Source organism: Stegostoma tigrinum, chromosome 2 (assembly GCF_030684315.1).
Source record: "Stegostoma tigrinum isolate sSteTig4 chromosome 2, sSteTig4.hap1, whole genome shotgun sequence".
Taxonomy (NCBI): Eukaryota; Metazoa; Chordata; class Chondrichthyes; order Orectolobiformes; family Stegostomatidae; genus Stegostoma; species Stegostoma tigrinum.
In genome coordinates, this window is record NC_081355.1 from 89,751,005 (window position 1) to 89,769,863 (window position 18,859).

Sequence of the window (18,859 nt, forward strand, 5' to 3'; positions counted from 1 at the left end):
GTCATCCCCTTAGGATCTTTCTTCCTCTTTGGAATGAGCTGATCCTGCACCTTCTGCATTATATCCAGAAATACCTGCCATTGTTGTTCCACTGCCATCCCTGCTCGGGTATTGTACCATTGAACTTTGGCCAGCTCCTCCCTCTTAGCTCCATAGTTCCCTTTATTCAACTGCAATACTGACACTTCCAATTCTCCCTTCTCCCTCTCAAACTGCAGATTAAAACTTATCATATTATGGTCACTACCTCCTAATGGCTCCTTTACTTTGAGGTCCCTGATCAAATCCGGTTCATTGCATAACACCAGATCCAGAATTGCCTCCTCCCTGGTAGGCTCCAGTACAAGCTGTTCTAAGAATCCATCTTGGAGGCAGCACTCTACAAACTCCCTTTCTTGGGGTCCAGTGCCATCCTGATTCTCCCAGTCTACCCGCATGTTGAAATCTCCCACAACAACTGTAGTGATACCTTTGTGACAGGCCAATTTCAACTCTTGATTCAACCTGCACCCTACCTCCTGACTACTGTTTGGGGGCCTGTAGATAACTCCCATTAGGGTCTTTCTACCCTTAGAATTTCTCAGCTCTGTCCATACTGACTCTACATCTCCTGACTCTTTGTCCCCCCTCTCAAGGGACCGAATATCATTCCTCACCAACAGGGCTACCCCACCCCCTCTGCCCACCAGTCTGTCCTTTCGATAGCACGTATAGCCTTGAATATTCATTTCCCAGGCCCTGGCCACTTGAAGCCACGTCTCAGTTATCCCCACAACATCATACTTGCCAACTTCCAACTGAGCCTCAAGCTCATCCACCTTATTTCTTATGCTTCGTACATTCATATATAATATTTTTAATTTGTTTCTCCCTTCACCCTTCCTATCAATCCCCATTTCACTTGGCCATACTGTACGATCCCTTCCTGAGTATTTTTTACTCTGTTGATTCTGTTGTCTTTCTTAACTTCTTTTATTCTCACTTTCCCTTTAACTTGATTCTTAAATTTCCAGTTTGGCCCCTCCCCCCCATTACTTAGTTTAAACACACCTGTGTTGCAGTGGCAAACCTGCCTGCCAGAAAGCTGATCCCCCACCTATTAAGATGCAAACCGTTCCTCCTGAACAATTTATCCTTACCCCAAAACATACCCCAGTGATCCAAGAATTTAAATCCTTGCTTCCGACACCAGTCCCTTAGCCACACGTTCAGGTCCATTATCTCTCTGTTCCTGCCCTCTCCAGCCCAAGGAACTGGAAGCAAACCAGAGATAACCACCCTGGAAGTCCTGCTTTTCAGCCTTCTTCCGAGTTCTCTGAAGTCTCGCTGTAGAATGCTCCTCCTTTTCTTCCCGATGTCATTAGTGCTGACATGCACCACCATCTCTGGGTCTTCACCTTCACCCTCGAGGATTCTCTGCACTCTATCAGTGACATCCTGGATCCTGGCACCAGGAAGACAACATACCATCCTCAAATCTCGCCTGTTGCCGCAGAAACCCCTGTCAGTCCCTCTCACAATGGAGTCCCCTATTACCACAGCTCTCCGTGATGTCTGACTTCTCGGCTCTGCCTCTACAGCAATTTTTGACTCGCAGACCTGTCCACCTCTCGGACTGGCAGCGTTGTCTGTCTTGACAGTTTCCAAGACAGTCAGCCTGTTTACAATGGGTGCTTCCCCTGGGGTCTCTCGTACTTCATTCATGTCTTCCTTTGTCATCGACATCTCCCTTCTCTCTTCAGGTATCCTCGGTGTAGTGAACTTGCTGAAGGTACTGTCCAGAAAATTTTCATTCTCTTGGCTGAGCCTAAGGTCTTCTAGTTCTTTCTTCAGTGCTGCAACAACCTCCTTCAGAAGCTCAATGTGTACACACTTACCACAGCTATAGGAGCCAGAAAGATCAGTGTCCCTGACCTCCCACACCATGCATGCAGCACACTGATTCAGCTTGGCAGTCATGACTTCACCCTCTTCAACAGTGGCGTAATCTCCTCACTGAGCCTCTTCACCGAAAACTCGCACTTTACTCACCAGGCACTTCCCTCAGCCCTTGTGTGTTTGCTGTGAGTCTGTGGACTCTTAATTAGGTTAGAGGAGGAGGGTGGGAGGGAGGCCCTACCGTGTAGGACCTGGGGCTGAGAACACACCTACTTAAATAGCACTCCGCTGCAAAAAGGACCCGCTGCCTTCGAGCTAAGTACTTAAATAGCACTCACTTACCTTCCCAACTGCCTCTCTGCCCTGACCTCACGTCCGCCCGGCTCGCACCGCTCTCCGCTGCAAAGGTGCTAATTGATCGCACTGTGAATGACACCTTTCCCATCACTGTTCTGATGATTGAGAGTAGCCTGATGGGGGTGGTAGGTGGGTTGAATTTGTCACGCTTTTTGTGTACAGAATATAGCTGGGCAACTTTCCATTTTGCCAAGTAGACGGCAGAGTTGTCATTGCATTCGAACAGCTTGGCTCAGTATACTGCACGTGCTGCAGCACAAGTCTTCGGTACTATAGCCAGAATGATGTCAGGGCCCGTAACTCTTGCAATATCAACTGTTTCTTGACATCATGTGAAGTGAATCAAATTAACTGAAGTCTGGCATCTATGATGCTGGGACCTCTGGGGGAGGCCAAGAAAGATCATGCACTTGTACTCCGTCTGAAGACTGTTGCAAATACTTTAGCGTTACATTTTGCACTGGTGTGCTGGTATATTTTCACTTTAAATAATTAGTTATAACAACTCCTGAACCACCCAAGTTACCAGAATCAAAATATACTTCAAAGACATTTAGACATTTTTTTCCATATGTGTACACTGCCTATATATACCTGCTCAATGCCACAACTTTAACAGTAAATAAGAATTATGAGAGTAAAACAGATTGATTAACACAGTTAAATGCAGGAGTGAAGATGTTGCTGAGGTCTCTGCATTAGAAAGACAGGTACAGAAAAGAAAGCAGGAATTGTTAAAAGAAAAGAGTAAGGAAACTGAATCTAAGGTTCACCACATCTACGGTACCTTTCGCCTTTCCAAACCGCTCCCCATGTGGGCAGGCACACAAAATTCATCCAAAAACTTAGAAGTTTATAAAATAGTGAGGGGCATAAATAAGGTAAATAGCAAGGATCTTTTCCCTAGAATGGGGCGTTCAAAACCAGACGGCACATTTTTAAAGGTGAGAGGAGAAAGATTTAAAAAGGACAAGGGGGATGGCCTTTTTTGTTAACAGAGTGGTTCGTATGTGGAATGAACTTCCAGAGGAAATGGTAGATGCAGGTACAGTCACAATATTTAAAATACATTTGAGTAAGTATAAGTACATGAACAGGAAAGGTGTGGAGGAATTTCCATGCTTTATGACTTTATAACTGTACAACCAAAAGTCAAATACAAAAGCAAAACATGGTAGAAGCTGAAAGACTAAGATAAAATCAGAAAATGCTTGAAAAACTCAACTGGTCTGACAAAACAAGAAAAACAGTTAGTGTCTTAGGTTGATGACCTATCATCAACCATTCTGTTGGAAGGTTATCAACTCGAAGCATTAACTGTTTCTCTCTCCACAGGCATCACCACTGCTGTTAAGTACTCCAAACAAAGCTCAAAGAAAGGAAGCTGCATGTACATCCAGATTCAGGGTTCACATAATTATTCCCATTATGTAGCCCGCCAAAGTGCTTGAACACACGGAGGCCAAATGTTGCACTGTCTAGTTAATGCATCAAAATGCAATGATCAGTATAGGAGTAGATCAATGATAATGGGAACTGCAGATGCTGGAGAATCCAAGATAATAAAATGTGAGGCTGGATTCCAGCCCACCGACTCCCACAGCTACCTAGAATACACTTCCTCCCACCCACTGTCCTGCAAAAATTCCATCCCCTATTCCCAATTCCTCCGCCTCTGCCACATCTGCTCCCACAATGAAGCATTCCACTCCCGCACATCCCAGATGTCCAAGTTCTTCAAGGACCGCAACTTTCGCCCACAGTGGTCCAGAACGCCCTTGACCGCATGTCCCGCATTTCCTGCGACACATCCCTCACACCCCGCCCCCGCCACAACCGCCCAAAGAGGATCCCCCTCGTTCTCACACACCACACCACCAACCTCCGGATACAACGCATCATCCTCCAACACTTCCGCCATCTACAATCCGACCCCACCACCAAAGACATTTTTCCATCCCCACCCTCGTTTGCTTTCCGGAGAGACCAACTCTCTCCGTGACTCCCTTGTTCGCTCCACACTGCCCTCCAACCCCACCACACCCGGCACCTTCCTCTGCAACCGCAGGAAATGCTACACTTGCCCCCACACCTCCTCCCTCACCCCCATCCCAGACCCCAAGATGACTTTCCATATTAAGCAGAGGTTCACCTGCACATCTGCCAATGTGGTATACTGTATCCATTGTACCCGGTGTAGCTTCCTCTACATTGGGGAAACCAAGCGGACCACTTTGCAGAACACCTCTGCTCGGTTCGCAATAAACAACCGCACCTCCCAGTCGCGAACCATTTCCACTCCCCCGCCCATTCTTTAGATGACATGTCCATCATGGGCCTCCTGCAGTGCCACAATGATGCCACCCGAAGGTTGCAGGAACAGCAACTCATATTCCGTTTGGGAACCCTGCAGCCCAATGGTATCAATGTGGACTTCACCAGCTTCAAAATCTCCCCTTCCCCCACCGCATCCCAAAACCAGCCCAGCTCTTCCCCTCCACCCACTGAATCCCAAAACCAGTCCAGCCTGTCTCTGCCTCCCTAACCTGTTCTTCCTCTCACCCATCCCTTCCTCCCACCCCAAGCCGCACCTCCATCTCCTACCTACTAACCTCATCCCACCTCCTTGCCCTGTCCGTCTTCCCTGGACTGACCTATCCCCTCCCTACCGCCCCACCTATACTCTCCTCTCCACCTATCTTCTTTTCTCTCCATCTTCGGTCCGCCTCCCCCTCTCTCCCTATTTATTCCAGAACCCTCACCCCATCCCCCTCTCTGATGAAGGGTCTAGGCCCAAAACGTCAGCTTTTGTGCTCCTGAGATGCTGCTGGGCCTGCTGTGTTCCTCCAGCCTCACATTTTATTATCTAGGAGTAGATCAATATGGTTTTGAGGTAAGTAGTTGAAAGTCACAGGTTTAATCTCTTCTTTATTCCATACACTTCACAGGAAGTCACTGGCGAGGCAGCATTCATTGCCCATCCCTAACTTTACTATCATTTATTCGTGCAGTAGGAATTGTACTTTTAGTAAGATTTTCCTTCAGTGTTTTCACTCTTTTGATTGGAGATGGGAAGAAGTACTTCATAGAGATTTACTCTCTCAAGTAAATTATTACAAATTATAATGATTTGAATTGTTCTAAGATTACAAGACAAAGTATACTTGTTAAACTACAAAGTATTTTATTCCCCTAAAGAAGTACACAATACAGATTGATTTACTGTAAAATAGCAAAGATCTGATCATGGTTCCACAGCCTAAACATGAAACTGCAATATTCTTTATTTCTCAGACGTTAATGAAATTGCTGTTTATTTCTATTTTAAGTGCAATGTCAATGGACAGGACGTTTTGGACGACAGGGTTTATCACTCTGTCACTCACCAAGTTTTGGCAAGAATCATGGCAGTCTTACAGCTATTTAATACTTCATTGCACTTCCGTTTGTCACTCTGACAGTAGTCCTGCCTCAGAGCTGCCTGCCAATTTGACTCACAAGCAGCTCTGTGATGTCTGCAGCAGTGACCTAGTTTGTGAATACAAGCAGTTCCCAAATTCAAAGCCCAACAGTCCAGGATCAGGTAAGTGCAGAGGTATCACTGTGGGGTAGAGAGGTGAGGCCTGGGGGTAGTGATCTTGATGGTGAAGCTGGAAGGGAAGGAGATTCTGGATGAGATTTTGGAGCCTGTGAAGGAATCACCCTACCACGACTTGTAGGCCCAAGGCCTGAACAGGTCATCATGCTGGTTTTCCTCTGCCCCAAACTCCTCCCAGACCTTGAAATATTTAGGATGGGAGGGGCACTTAAGAGTCTCAACTGGAGTGAGAGTGGACAGATGTGTCTGGTCTTTCCCAATACCATAAAACTACTGACAGATTTGGGGCGTGTATGTTGGCCACCTGGGAACTTCTGTGGGTCCTGTTGCCTGCAAGCTCACCAGCGTGACCTGTAAACTTTTATCCCACACCTCCAAACATGGCGTTCAGTAAGACAGAACAAAAATGAGCACTGGGACCCTCAGTCATGTTCACAGTCTTCTGTGAAGCACTTAAAAACAAAAGTGCATTCGTTATACAATGATTTTTTAAAAAGGTAGAGGTAAATGATGGACTTACCATGATTGGAAAACTTTGTCTCTCATTCCTTGTGCAGAAAACATTTGAAGGTTTGATATTTGCAAGCAGGACATCATTAATTATCTCTTAAACTAATCATTTCTTCTGAAAGGCAAAAGAAGTGGCCTGTGTCAATTCGTTGAAAGCAAATAAATCTTAAAATCTTAAGACAAAAACAAAATTCAACTTCAAATTAGAAAAATAAGAAACAGGTGACTTAATTGAGACATACAAGATAATCAGAGGGTTAGATAGGGTGGATAGGGAGAGCCTTCTTCCTAGGATGGTGACGGCGAGCACGAGGGGGCATAGCTTTAAATTGAGGGGTGAAAGATATAGGACAGATGTCAGAGGTAGTTTCTTTACTCAGGAGAGTAGCAAGGGAATGGAATGCTTTGCCTGCAACGGTAGAAGATTCGCCAACTTTAGGTACATTTAAGTCGTCATTGGACAAGCATATGGACGTACATGGAATAGTGTACGTTAGATGGGCTTCAGATTGGTACGACAGGTTGGCACAACATCGAGGGCTGAAGGGCCTGTACTGTGCTGTAATATTCTATGTTCTATATAAACAATGAATGCGTTGAAGAACAGGTTGTAAAAAACAAATATAAAAAGCAACAGCTGTGCACTTTAATGGCAGCATCCAGCATGTTAAACTATGATTGAAAAAATAATTTTTCCTTGACTGTTTTGCAATCAGTTCATATACTGCACACGAGATAAAAAATAGTGTATGGTTACAAAGCGATATGCTATTAGCTAGACTGCAGCATCTGTGATATGAGATCATACGGGATGAGGACCTGTTTGAAGGTTCTCATAAAGTCCAGGTCCTCTATTATATAACAATGTAGAGTTGCCAGTATCAGACTGGGGTGCACAAGGTCAGACAAGACCAGTTTATAGTCCTTCAAGTTTATTTGAAATCACAAGGTTTTGGAGCATTGCCCCTTCATCAGGTGAAATGAGAGGGAAGCACCCAGACACAGAACTTAGAGGCAGGGAGATCAACGGGCAGAAAGATCAAAATATTATACAAATGGTGTGTGGGGGCATGCTGAATAATAGGTCTCTGCAAGTGATCAAAATGTCATACAGTGTGAGTAAAGTATCAACAGCTGAAATAATAAGTTAAGGAATGACCTATAATCCGATTTAATGAGGCAGAGAGATAATTACAAAAAATTAAAAATAAGGTGGTGCTGAAGGCAAACCAAATGACTAGAATAACATAATAGGTATAAGAGTCATGTGTCGAGGGTCTAACCACAGTTGATAAGTAATGCAAAACCATGAGGGCAGCATGGTGGCTCAGTGGTTACCACTGCAGCCTCACAGCACCAGGGACCCAGGGTCGATTCCAGCCTCGGGCATCTGTCTGTGTGGAGTTTGCACGTTCTCCCCGTGTCTACGTGGGTTTCCTCCGGGTGCTCCGGTTTCGTCCTACATCCAAAGATGTACAGGCTAGGTGGATTGGCTAAGCTAAATTGTCTGTAGTGTTCAGGGGTGTGTGGGATGCTTCAAGGGGCGGTGTGGACTTGTTGGGCCAAAGGGCCTGTTTCCACACTGTAGGGAATCTAATGATATACAAACTAACCAAAGTCGACAGATCACAGCAATTTATCAAGTTGATGGTGTCAAAACAGGACAGTAAAGGAAAATTTTACAGATATAGAACAGTACGTAGTGCAAATGAACCCAAAATTACAGTTCAGGCGATCTTCGTGGGTATGGAACTCAGCTATCAGTTTCTGCTCAGTGATTCTGCGTTGTTCTGTAGCTCAAAGGCTGCCTTGGAGGAGATGGGTGGTGCTCCCACACATGATGGCAGTATCCAAGGTGGCCTTTGAGGTACACAATAAAGCAGAATTGCCAGGCAGCAATGGATAGCCAAGTTCCAAACCCATGGCCTCAACCATCATCTTGGGTTCATGTCGCGTTATGTGATCGCAACACATTGTTCCGTATCTGTAAAATCTTCCTTACTGTCCTGTTTTGATCCCATCACCTTGACAAATTGTAATGATCTCTCTCCCTTAATTAGTTCTTACAGTTTTCGATTACTAATTACTTTGGTTAGTCTCTCAGCATGTGACTCTTATACCTATTCCGTTATTTCAGTCATTTGGTTTGTCTTCAACACCACCTTATTTTTGAAATTAGTGGGTAGGAAATGGGGGTGGGCTTGAGGTGAGAGGAATGGTTAGGGAGACAGGGACGAGCTGGGCTGGTTTTGGGATGCAGTCGGGGGAGGGGAGATTTTGAAGCTTGTGAAGTCAACATTGATACTCTTGGGCTGTCGGGTTCCCAAGCAAAATATGAGATGCTGTTCCTGCATCTTTCGGGTGGCATCATCGTGGCAATGAAGGAGGCCCAGGATGGACACGTCATCCAAGGAGTGGGAGGGGGATTTGAAATGATTTGTGACTGGGAGGTGTAGTTATTTGTTGTGAACCGAGCGTCAGTGTTCTGCAAAGCGGTCCCCAAGCCTCTGTTTGGTTTCCCCGATGTAGAGGAGGCCACAACAGGAACAGCGGATACAGTACACCACATTAGCAGATGTGCAGGTGAACATCTGTTTGATGTGGAAGATCTCCTTAGGGCCTGGGATGGGGTCAGGGGGAGGTGTAGCAACAGGTGTAGCACTTGCGCCATTTGCAGGGAAAAGTGCTGGGTGCAGTGGGGTTGGAAGGGATTGTGAAGCAGACAAGACAGTCAAAGAGAGAGTGGTCCCCCCAGAAAGCAGTTAAGGGTGGGGAGGGAAAAATGTCTTTGGTAGTGGGGTCAGATTGCAGATGGCGGAAAAGTCGGAGGATGATGCGTTGGATTCGGAGGTTGGTGGGATGGTACGTGAGGACGAGGGGCATTCTGTTTTGGTTGTTATTGTGGATAGGGGGCGTGAGGGATGAGTTTCAGGAAATGCGAGAGACATGGTTGAGGGTGTTTTTGACCACTGTAGGGGGGAATTGCATTCCTTGAAAAACAAGGACATCTGGGATGTCCGGGAGTGGAATGCCTCATCTCAGGGGCAGATGCAGCGGAGGCGAAGGAACTGGAAATAGGGGTTGGCCTTTTTGCAGGAAGGTGGGTGACAGAAGGTGTATTCTAGATATCTGTGGGAGTCGGCAGACTTGAAATGGATATCGGTTTCCAGGTGGATGCCAGAGATGGAGACAGTGAGGTCCAGGAAAGACAGAGAGGTATCAGAGATGGGCTTGAGTCAGCTGTCCAAGTTTGTAACATCTGAACGCCAAGTGACTTACTGGTTTTACAGCACTGGGACAGAAATGGCAGCCAATCCATTCTTTCACAGAGGGTTGGTAAATTAAACATTTTAATGAGGTTGCTGGTAGTCTCCAATTTGGCCTGTTTTTCTAGTTTTACAGTATTATTTCCCAGACTGTGGGTGTCAACGATAATGCTATACCTAACACTTATGCAGCCATTGCCAGCTCACCATCGTTCAATCAGCAATCTGGTGGAACTATTCACTTCCAATCTCATTCTAGCCTTGATTCAAATTTTTTTTTAAAATTGTTTGTTTAGGGGGCAGCACAGTGGCTCAGTGGTTAGCTCTGCTGCCTCACAACAACAGGCTCCCAGTTCGATTCTACCCTCAAGCGACTGTTTGGAATTTGCACGCTCTCTCTGTGTCTGCATGGGTTTCTTCCAGGTGCTCCAGTTTCCTTCCACAGTCCAAAGGTGCGCAGGCTAGGTGGGTTGGCCATGCTAAATTGCCCATTGTATTGAGGGATGAGTGGTATGGAAGATGGGTTTTGGGTGGGATGCTCTGAGGGTTGGTGTGGACTTGTTGGGCCAAGGGGCCTGTTTCCACACTGTAGGGATTCTATGATCTTTGATCAATGATCAAACGTGAACAAGAGCTGAGGTCCAGAGGTGAGTGAAAGTGACTGCACTTTGAACAAGTGCAGCACCAAAAGGCCCTCATAAAACTGAAGTTAGTACCAGTCAAGGGAATAATGTCCAATGGTTGGAGTCATAATTAATACAGAGGAAAACAGTCATCTTGTAGGCTGCCAATTTCTTGGCTTTCAGGCCATCACTGGAGGGGTTTCTCAAGGAAGGATCCTAGCCTTAACGGTCTGCAGCTAACTCATCAATAAACCTCCACTCACCATAAGGTCAGAAATGGGCATGTCCTCTATTGATTGAACAGTGTTCAGTTCCACTGTAAATTGCTGATTTTAAAAGTAATATTCAGCCATGACTAACTTATCATTGTTCTCAAGTGTTTCCACCATCTATCACGCAAAAGTCAAGAATGCAACAGAAGTCTCCATTTGCTGAGCTGAATTGCAGTCCTCGGAATACGCAGGGAATGCCACACTATTGAGGGCAAAGCAGCCCGCTAGATCAGCATTATATTCGTCACCTTCAGCATTCAACACCTGTCTCCACACTCATTGTCAGCGCACCCTATTACAATGCAAGGTAGTATCACATTGAAACAAGGTTCAGCTTTTTGAAGTAACTGGCAGAAAGTCCAGTTCACTCATGCCTCCTGTGCTCATTAATGTATTTGACTCATCATCCACCAGCACCTTTACTCAGACATATCATTCTCATGTCTAAATATCACGGTGCTCTCACTCTATCTGAGCTTGACCGTGAGGGCACTGGTATCCACGTAACTTGGAAGTGTCCGCATTGTATACTTTCAGAATACAGACATGCTCACACAGTGCTATGTCTAAAGTGCACCACGTCTGATAATGGCAGGATAAAATTATACATTGCAGTCAAATTATTGGGTGTAAGTTATTCTCTAAAGGGAGCAAATTAAAATTTATTAGAACTCACTTATATTGCAAATATTTTATCTTTTTATCTTTCATTTGTTCTGAATGACTTCCTGGTTGTGATGCTATAATAAGAGCCTGTTTTGCAACATCTGCCTCTGGATTTTTATTTGGAAAATGAAAGCATTCATTATCTTGTCCTCAAACAAAGAGCCAGGAACTCAAAATGTGGGGACTACAGCATTGAAGGATATGCTAAGGCAGCTATTACGCACGTTGATGGAGGAATAACATCCTGGTTTGCAGAATGCCAGGTAGAAGCAAGTGAGAGTTTAAAACATACACTGGAAGTTAACATTTGTCCCTTTCCAGTGCCGCAGGCCAATGACAGATGGGCTGTGAACTGACAATAGGTTGTGGGCAAAAAGGAAGAAGCTGGAAATGTCTGAAGTCTCTTAACACTTGATAGTGACAGACACTTCAGAGTGACAAGGCCTTGTAAAGAATATTGTAGCAATTTAATTCATGAACTTGTACATCCTTGTCCCCACAAACAAACAGTTTTTGAGGCTATTATGATATTATGTCCATGAGACATTGTGTTGTGCAAATTGGCTGTGCAATTTCCTACAACAATGACTAAACTTCGAAACGACTTCATTAGCTACACGTCAGTGTTTGGAAGGCATCATGTAAATGCAAATCTAATTTGTCCAATGATTCAGACCAAACTATCTGATAGAAAATATAGAGTTTCCAATGTAAATCTTTTCAATGATTAAACAAAAAACAACTTTATCCAACTCGAGAACATCACATATCATCCTAAACTTAGCCCATCTACCACTGAAACTCTCAGACGTGCCGTTAACAATTCTACCCCAACAATTCCAATGATCCCTCTATTTGCCTCCTACCACTGAGCCTCAAGAAGCTCTAGAAAGTTGCTCCCAATAGCCGACTGCACATAAACTGACTCCTAGTTCTCAAAGCCTCCAAATTAAATTTATTCTCTCTTTTAAGTATCAAATATGGCTCAGTGGCAGCACCTTGTGGATCAGATTGTTGTAACTCCAATAACACATGAATCAATGGCACATAATTGAGGTGAAACTCCCGAATAAATATTGAGAATGTCTATTGTCAAAGCAGGCATCTTTTTGGATGAGACATTCAGTTAAGGGCTAACTGGTCTCTCTGTAGGAACTAAAAGATCTCAATGGCATAATTTCAAAAAAGAACAATGGACTTTCTTTCCAGTCTCTTAGCCAACATTTACCCTTCAATTCATAATTTAAAGACCAAATTCTCTCATCATTATCACATTTCTATGTGAGAATTCTTGCTGTATGCAAATGGTGCTGTAATTTCATTATAGCAAGACAAAAAAAATTCATCCTTTTCCCCCTTGAAATGTTTTTATGTCCTCATCTCACATAACTGGTTAGCCTGTCCGTCTTCATGATTTCTCTCTGCTCATAACACATTATTTGAGCCAAATTCTTCATACTTCTAATTCACTTTGCTGTTTTCTTCTTGAATGTCCTTTTTCTGCTGGTACTTCTCCAAAATGCTTTCTCTAAACTCATCTGCCCCTCAAACTTCCTGTTCATATTTAAATCTGCCCTACAAGCAATTTTTTAGTAACCCTTTGCAATCTGGCTCTTTGGCTCTGCATTTATTTCCTCAAGCCTACTGGCATAGATTTACATTGAGAGGTATATGATTGTTGTTAGAACAAATAAGTCAGGATAACGATAAAAAAAAGTAGGAGAATTGATGAATAGGCTTAAACTGAGTGGCAATGATATTTTGGTAGATATGATGCGCCTCTAAGGTAGACAAGAAGGTGAGGTGTTAGTGTGGAGAACTGACTTGAGGAGTGAGGGAAGTGGAACTGGAATCAACAGCCATGCTGGCACCAGTGTGGCAGAACACACAGCCACACAGCATATATTCAATTTGAGAAATAAATCATTGTTGACTCCTCAGGCTCTTGATCAAACATAGTTATTGTTCTATTGTTTGTGACTAGCTAAGCAAACCTTTTTTCATCCCATAAAGAACAGCACCTTCCTCCTTCTGGCAACTGCTCCATCCATATTAACCGAAGTGACAATGCATGCTAAATCTTGCAAAATGTCTCTTGATCTGTCTTAAAAACTTTACTTGCTCAATATCCACAAATCCTTGATGGAAGACAATTACAGATTTCTACTACTCCATGTGTCTTTCTAGGTCCAACTTTAATTTTATGGTAGTCCTCCGTTCTTCAAGGTCTTCGAGGTCCCAGTATCTACCATTTTGAATTCCTTCAACATTTTAAACACCTTCTTTGGAACAGTTTCAAACATAAGGAAATACGAATGACATTTATACAATCTGACGTCAAGACATAATTCTTTGAGCTTCAGGATTATGCTGAAATGAGGTACAATAGAGTCCTTTCTATGAGCCAGAAGTTAGGGGTTCAAGTCTCACTCTCAGACTTGATAGTCAAGGAAGATGTATTTTTAATACAATCAAACTGGTTGAGTATCATATTTTAAGTCGTACACAAATTGCGGAGGTTCCTAGCCAACCACGTAAGCCTCTGTCATCAGTATTCATAATTCCAGGCTACCACATGCATGTAAAAAAGTGTGCTTCTGCTGCAACGCAGATCTCAGGGGTTGGTTGATTGGACATTCAGTGTGAATCAGACTCGTGCCAACAGCATGTGGTTCAATCTGCCATCTGACTGAAGTGGACTGGCACCTACTTCCTGTCCTGTCCATGCTGGGGGTCAGGGCATTCAGGGTCAGATCTGCTTTGGGCAAAGAACTCATGAAGAAGACTGCCATGCTGGGGATTATGTCACATTCCTAGGCCAATACATGTTTCCTGAGGTGGAATTGAGAATAGTACACAAACTGCCTAATTAATCCAACTCCAAAATAATGTAACAAAGTTACCTCCAATTCCATATACTTTTAAGGATGTTCAAATCAGCTAGTCAGACCTCACCTACCCTTTACAAAACCATGTCAATGATTAGGCTGTGCACGTTGAAGGGCTGAGTAATATGGAACATCTTGATGCACTCCACTAATTTTCCCCACAAGTGATATTACGTTGACAAGATTTTGATTTTCTCATTTCCTCTTCCCTATTTGCGTTAAATAGGGGAGTGACGGTCACAGCTTTCCACTCCAGGAACAATATTTCTGAATCTAGAGTGCTTTGGAAAGCTATGACAAACAAAGCTGTAATTTCCTGACATTTTTTCTTAATATCTAGGGTGGAAGTTGTCAGATTCGAGTTTTGCTTATCTTAAAGCCTTTTATGTTCTCTAATACTTTTTTCTCCAAAAGCTTATCTTAAATCTTTAAAATTATTCTATTGGCTTATTTCTTAGATTTCAACGTACTGCTGGTATTTTGTCCTTTTCTTCAATCTTAAGGAGCCATGTTCCATGAAGGACCATAGACATCTCTCAGTATGGAGATAGGCAATGGTTACGTATAGCTGAGGATAAACAGCCCACACATAGTGCAAGATGAGGAGACAACCCTCCATGAACTGCCACAATCAATACAATGATTGAACACCCACTGTTGGCTTTACTCTAGCTAAACGAGTTAATTGACCCATGGTGAAAACTGATATAAAGTACTAATTTAACAATCCTGGTGTACTTTTTTGAAACCTACTTTTCTATCAGCTCACAAGCCACCCCAGAGTGTGGAAATTTTCTGGCAATCAAACAGGTTTCCTCTCACCCTCAACAACTTCTCTTTCGATTCCTCCCACTTCCTATAGACAAAGGGGGTGGCCATGGGTACCCGCATGGGCCCAAGCTATGCCTGCCTCTTTGTAGGTTATGTGGAACAGTCCCTCTTCCACACCTACACAGGCCCCAAACCCCACCTCTTTCTCCGTTACATTGATGACTGTATCGGTGCCACCTCTTGCTCCCCAGAGGAGTTCGAACAGTTCATCCACTTTACCAATACCTTCCACCCCAACCTCAAGTTCACCTGGGCCATCTCCAACACATCCCTCACCTTCCTGGGCCTCTCAGTCTCCATCTCAGGTAACCAGCTAGAAACTTTTTCAACCTAACAGACAAAGAGAGATGCTGATGCCAGTAAAGTTTGTACCCCCAAAATTCTGCCAGCTACGCAGCCAAAAGAAACAAATGAAGACCCGATAAGCTCCACAGATATTTGAGCTATGTCCTTGACATCGCGTGGAATGAGCAAGTCAGCAATAAAGCAGATCTTTCTAAAACACACATGCCAAAAGTAAAGTAGTGCTCATCGAGCAGAGAAGGCTGCACTAGCTTCAATGTATGCAAAACATGGAAGATGGCCACATTCCCAAAGTTGTGATATGCAGAGGGACAGTCTGTGCCAAGTGACCTATGAGGTGCCCAAGGCTGTGATTCAAGATTATGTCAAAATAGACAGGAAAGACCTCAACATCAATCACAAAAGCAGGAAACTCCAATCAACAATTAACACAAAATCGGTACAGTACAATAACATAGAACACAAAACAGTACAGCACAAGAACAGAGATAGTAGGAACTGCAGATGCTGGAGAATCTGAGATAACAAGGTGTAGAGCTGGATGAACACAGCAGGCTAAGCAGCAGAGGAGCAGGAAAGCTGACCTTTCGGGCCTAAGCCCTTCTGAAGGTCTAGGCCCGAAACAGTGGCTTTCCCGCTCCTCTGATGCTGCTTGGCCTGCTGTGTTCATCCAGCTCTACACCTTGTTATCACAGCTAGTTGAAACTCAGCACCATTTTAAAATTCCAATACAGAGGCACATCGGCAAAAAGAAACAAAATGGCTAGAAGATCAAAATTCTGGGGAAATAAAGTTCAATAGCACCAGTCCACAGCACTGATAAGATGTTCTTTCTGCTTCACAAGACCTTCTCTTCTCTAATCACCTTCTCCTTATTCTTTCACTTCTTTAAGAGGTACAAGGTTAGTGGTACACTAGGTGTCTTGATTAACAGATAAAGGAACAGCTTACAACAACCGGTTTAGAAAATAACTGGCCTTCTTCAGCTTCAGTTACTTTTACTGCAAACAGATGGAGACACAGGACCTGCTCATTCAGCAGTCCAGAGACTTCTCTGTCTGCTATAAACGCTGAAGTCGTTTATCTGCCCAGAAGCCAATTTGGGAGTAACTCCTTCCATACACAACTGGCTACATTAGCAAAAACCGTCAGCAATCTGTTGCTAGATGAATCTTACACTGCATACACACCCCAGTACCCAGCATCTTACCTCTCTGCAACCACTGCTTGCAAAATAACAGTGTAAGCACAACTCACAATGAGTACCAGTTACCTGTATTTGTTTTGAAAAGTGCAGCAATTCCTTCACAGTCCTTGGTCTTAAAACAGTCCTTTTCTCATTTTAGTCCACAAACAAAATAAAAGATAAAGATGCAGTCTTTATGAAGGAAATGCAGTGACGTTCGTCTAAACTCTCAAAACTTCTGAAGCTGCAATCTCTTGCAAATGGAAGGATACCAATCATCGTAGTATCACCAACATCCATCTTTATGAGATTCACTGTTTCCTCACCATTCACATGCTCTTTCTTATGAGCTAACAAGGTGTGGAGCTGGATGAACACAGCAGGCCATGCAGCATTTAGGAGCAGGAAAGCTGACATTTTGGGCTTAGGCCCTTCATCAGAAATGGGGGAGGCGGATTGAAGATGGATACAGGAGAAGATAGTGGAGAGGAGACAGACAAGTTAAAGAGATGGGGATGGAGCCAGTAGAGGTGAGTGTAGGTGGGGAGGTAGGGAGGGAATAGGTCAGTCCGGGGAGGATGGACAGGTCAAGGGGGTGGGATAAGGTTAGGAGGTAGGGAATGGAGGGGTGGCTTGAGGTGGGAGGAAGGGACAGGTGAGAGGTAGAACAGGTTAGGGAGGCGGGGATGAGCTGGGTTGGTTTTGGGATGCAGTCGGGGGAGGGGAGATTTTGAAGTTCGTGAAATCCACATTGATGCCATTGCGCTGCAGGGTTCCCAAGCGGAATACGAGTTGCTGTTCCTGCAACCTTCAGGTGGCATCGTTGTGGCACTGCAAGAGGCCCAGGATGGACATGTCATCTAAGGAATGGAAAAGAGGGAGTTAAAATGGTTTGCGACTGGGAGGTGCAGTTGTTTCTTGTGAACTGAGCATAGGTCTGCAACCGGTCCCCAAGCCTCCACTTGGTTTCCCTGACGTATTGGAAGCCACAACGGGTACAACGGATGCAGTCTACCACATTGGCAGATGTGCAGGTGAACATCTGCTTGATGTGGAAAGTCTTCTTGGGGCCTGGGATGGGGGTGCGGGAGGAGATGTGGGGGCAAGTCTAGCACTTCTTGCAGTTACAGGTGAAATTGTCAGGTGTGGTGGGGTTGGAGGGGAGTGTGGAGCGGACAAGGGAGTCACAGAGAGAGTGGTCGCTCCGGAAAGCAGACAAGGTTGGGGATGGAAAATGTCTTCTTTGTTGGTATGGATTGCAGATGGTGGAAGTGTCGGAGGATGGTGCATTGGATCTGGAGGTTGGTGGGGTGGTATGGGAGGATGAGGGGTATTCTCTTTTGGTTGGTATTGAGTGGACGGGTTGTGAGGGATAAGTTGCGGGAAATGCAGGAGACACGGTCAAGGGCTTTCTCGACCAATGGGGGTGGGGGGGGGTAGAGTTGCGGTCCTTAAACAATGAGATCATCTGAGATATACAGGAGTAGAATGCCTTATCCTGGGAGCAGATGTGGTGGAGGCGCAGGGATTGGGAATTGTGGATGGCATTTTTGCAGGAAGGTGGATCGGATGAAGTGTATTCTAGGTAGCTGTGGGAGTCGGTGGGCTTGAAATGGATATCGGTTTCTCGGTGGTTGCCCGAGATGGAGACAGAGAGGTCCAGGAAGGTGAGAAAGGTGTTAGAGATAGTCAAGTAGTCAAGGCGAACTTCAGGTTGGGTTGAAGATGTTGGTGAAGTGGATGAACCATTCGAGCTCCTCATGGGAGCATGAGGCGGCGCCGATACGGTCATCAATCTAACAGAGGAAGAGGTTGGGTTTGGGGCCAGTGTAGGTGCAGAGGAGGGATTGTTCCAAGTAACAAAGAGGCAGGCACAGCTTGGGCCCATGCGGATACCCACGGCCACCCCCTTTGCGTGTAGGAAGTGGGAGGAATTGAAAGGGAAGTTGTTGAGGGTGAGGATAAGTTCGGCTAAGGGGTTGAGAGTGTCAGTGGAGGGGGACTGGTCAGGCCTGCGGGACAGGAAGAAGCAGAGGGCCTTTATGTGGAATGCAGGTGTATAGGGACTGCATGTCCATAGTAAAAATGAGGTGTTGGGGATCGGGGAATTGAAAGTTCTGGAGGAGGTGGAGGGCGTGGGTGGTGTCACGGATGTAGGTGGGGAGTTCCAGGACCTGTTAACTTCCTTCCATTCTTGATCTTCCCTTTATGAGCATGTATGATTTTCTTTTAAAACTTTTCTTGAAAACATCTTTTCCACTTCCATGCTTCCCTTCATTTGTGAAAATTTCTCCTTGCAGCCAAATTCACTATCCCATGTCATTTGCTTAAAAGCTGAGAGTATGCAGTTGTCTTTGAGGAATATACACTGGTTTTGTAATTACAAGAAATACCTGCTTCAATACTTCATCCTGTCACTTTAAGTGTGCCCATTAACAGTTCAACTACTTTGCGATCAGTTACATATCATTGATTTAAAAT

The 18,859-nt window shown here is 44.6% G+C and overlaps 1 protein-coding gene across 7 annotated transcripts in view; it reads right to left on the minus strand.

The window, feature by feature from the left end:
- The window catches only part of invs (inversin), a 301,666-nt gene that overhangs the window by 275,495 nt on the left and 7,312 nt on the right, over positions 1-18,859 (minus strand). For 4 of the 7 annotated variants that reach the window (XR_007249558.2, XM_059655372.1, XM_048551047.2 and 1 more), the window contains exon 2: positions 6,354-6,458. The exons of 1 other annotated variant lie outside the window; for it this stretch is intronic. Coding sequence is in view for 5 of the 6 variants with exons in the window: in XM_059655372.1 (XP_059511355.1) it covers positions 6,354-6,356 (3 nt within the window). In the remaining variant the exon portion in view is untranslated. Of the gene's footprint in view, positions 1-6,353; positions 6,459-16,465; positions 17,022-18,859 lie in introns of those variants that run through there. 2 more of the 7 variants (XM_059655370.1, XM_059655369.1) reach the window with 2 other exon arrangements.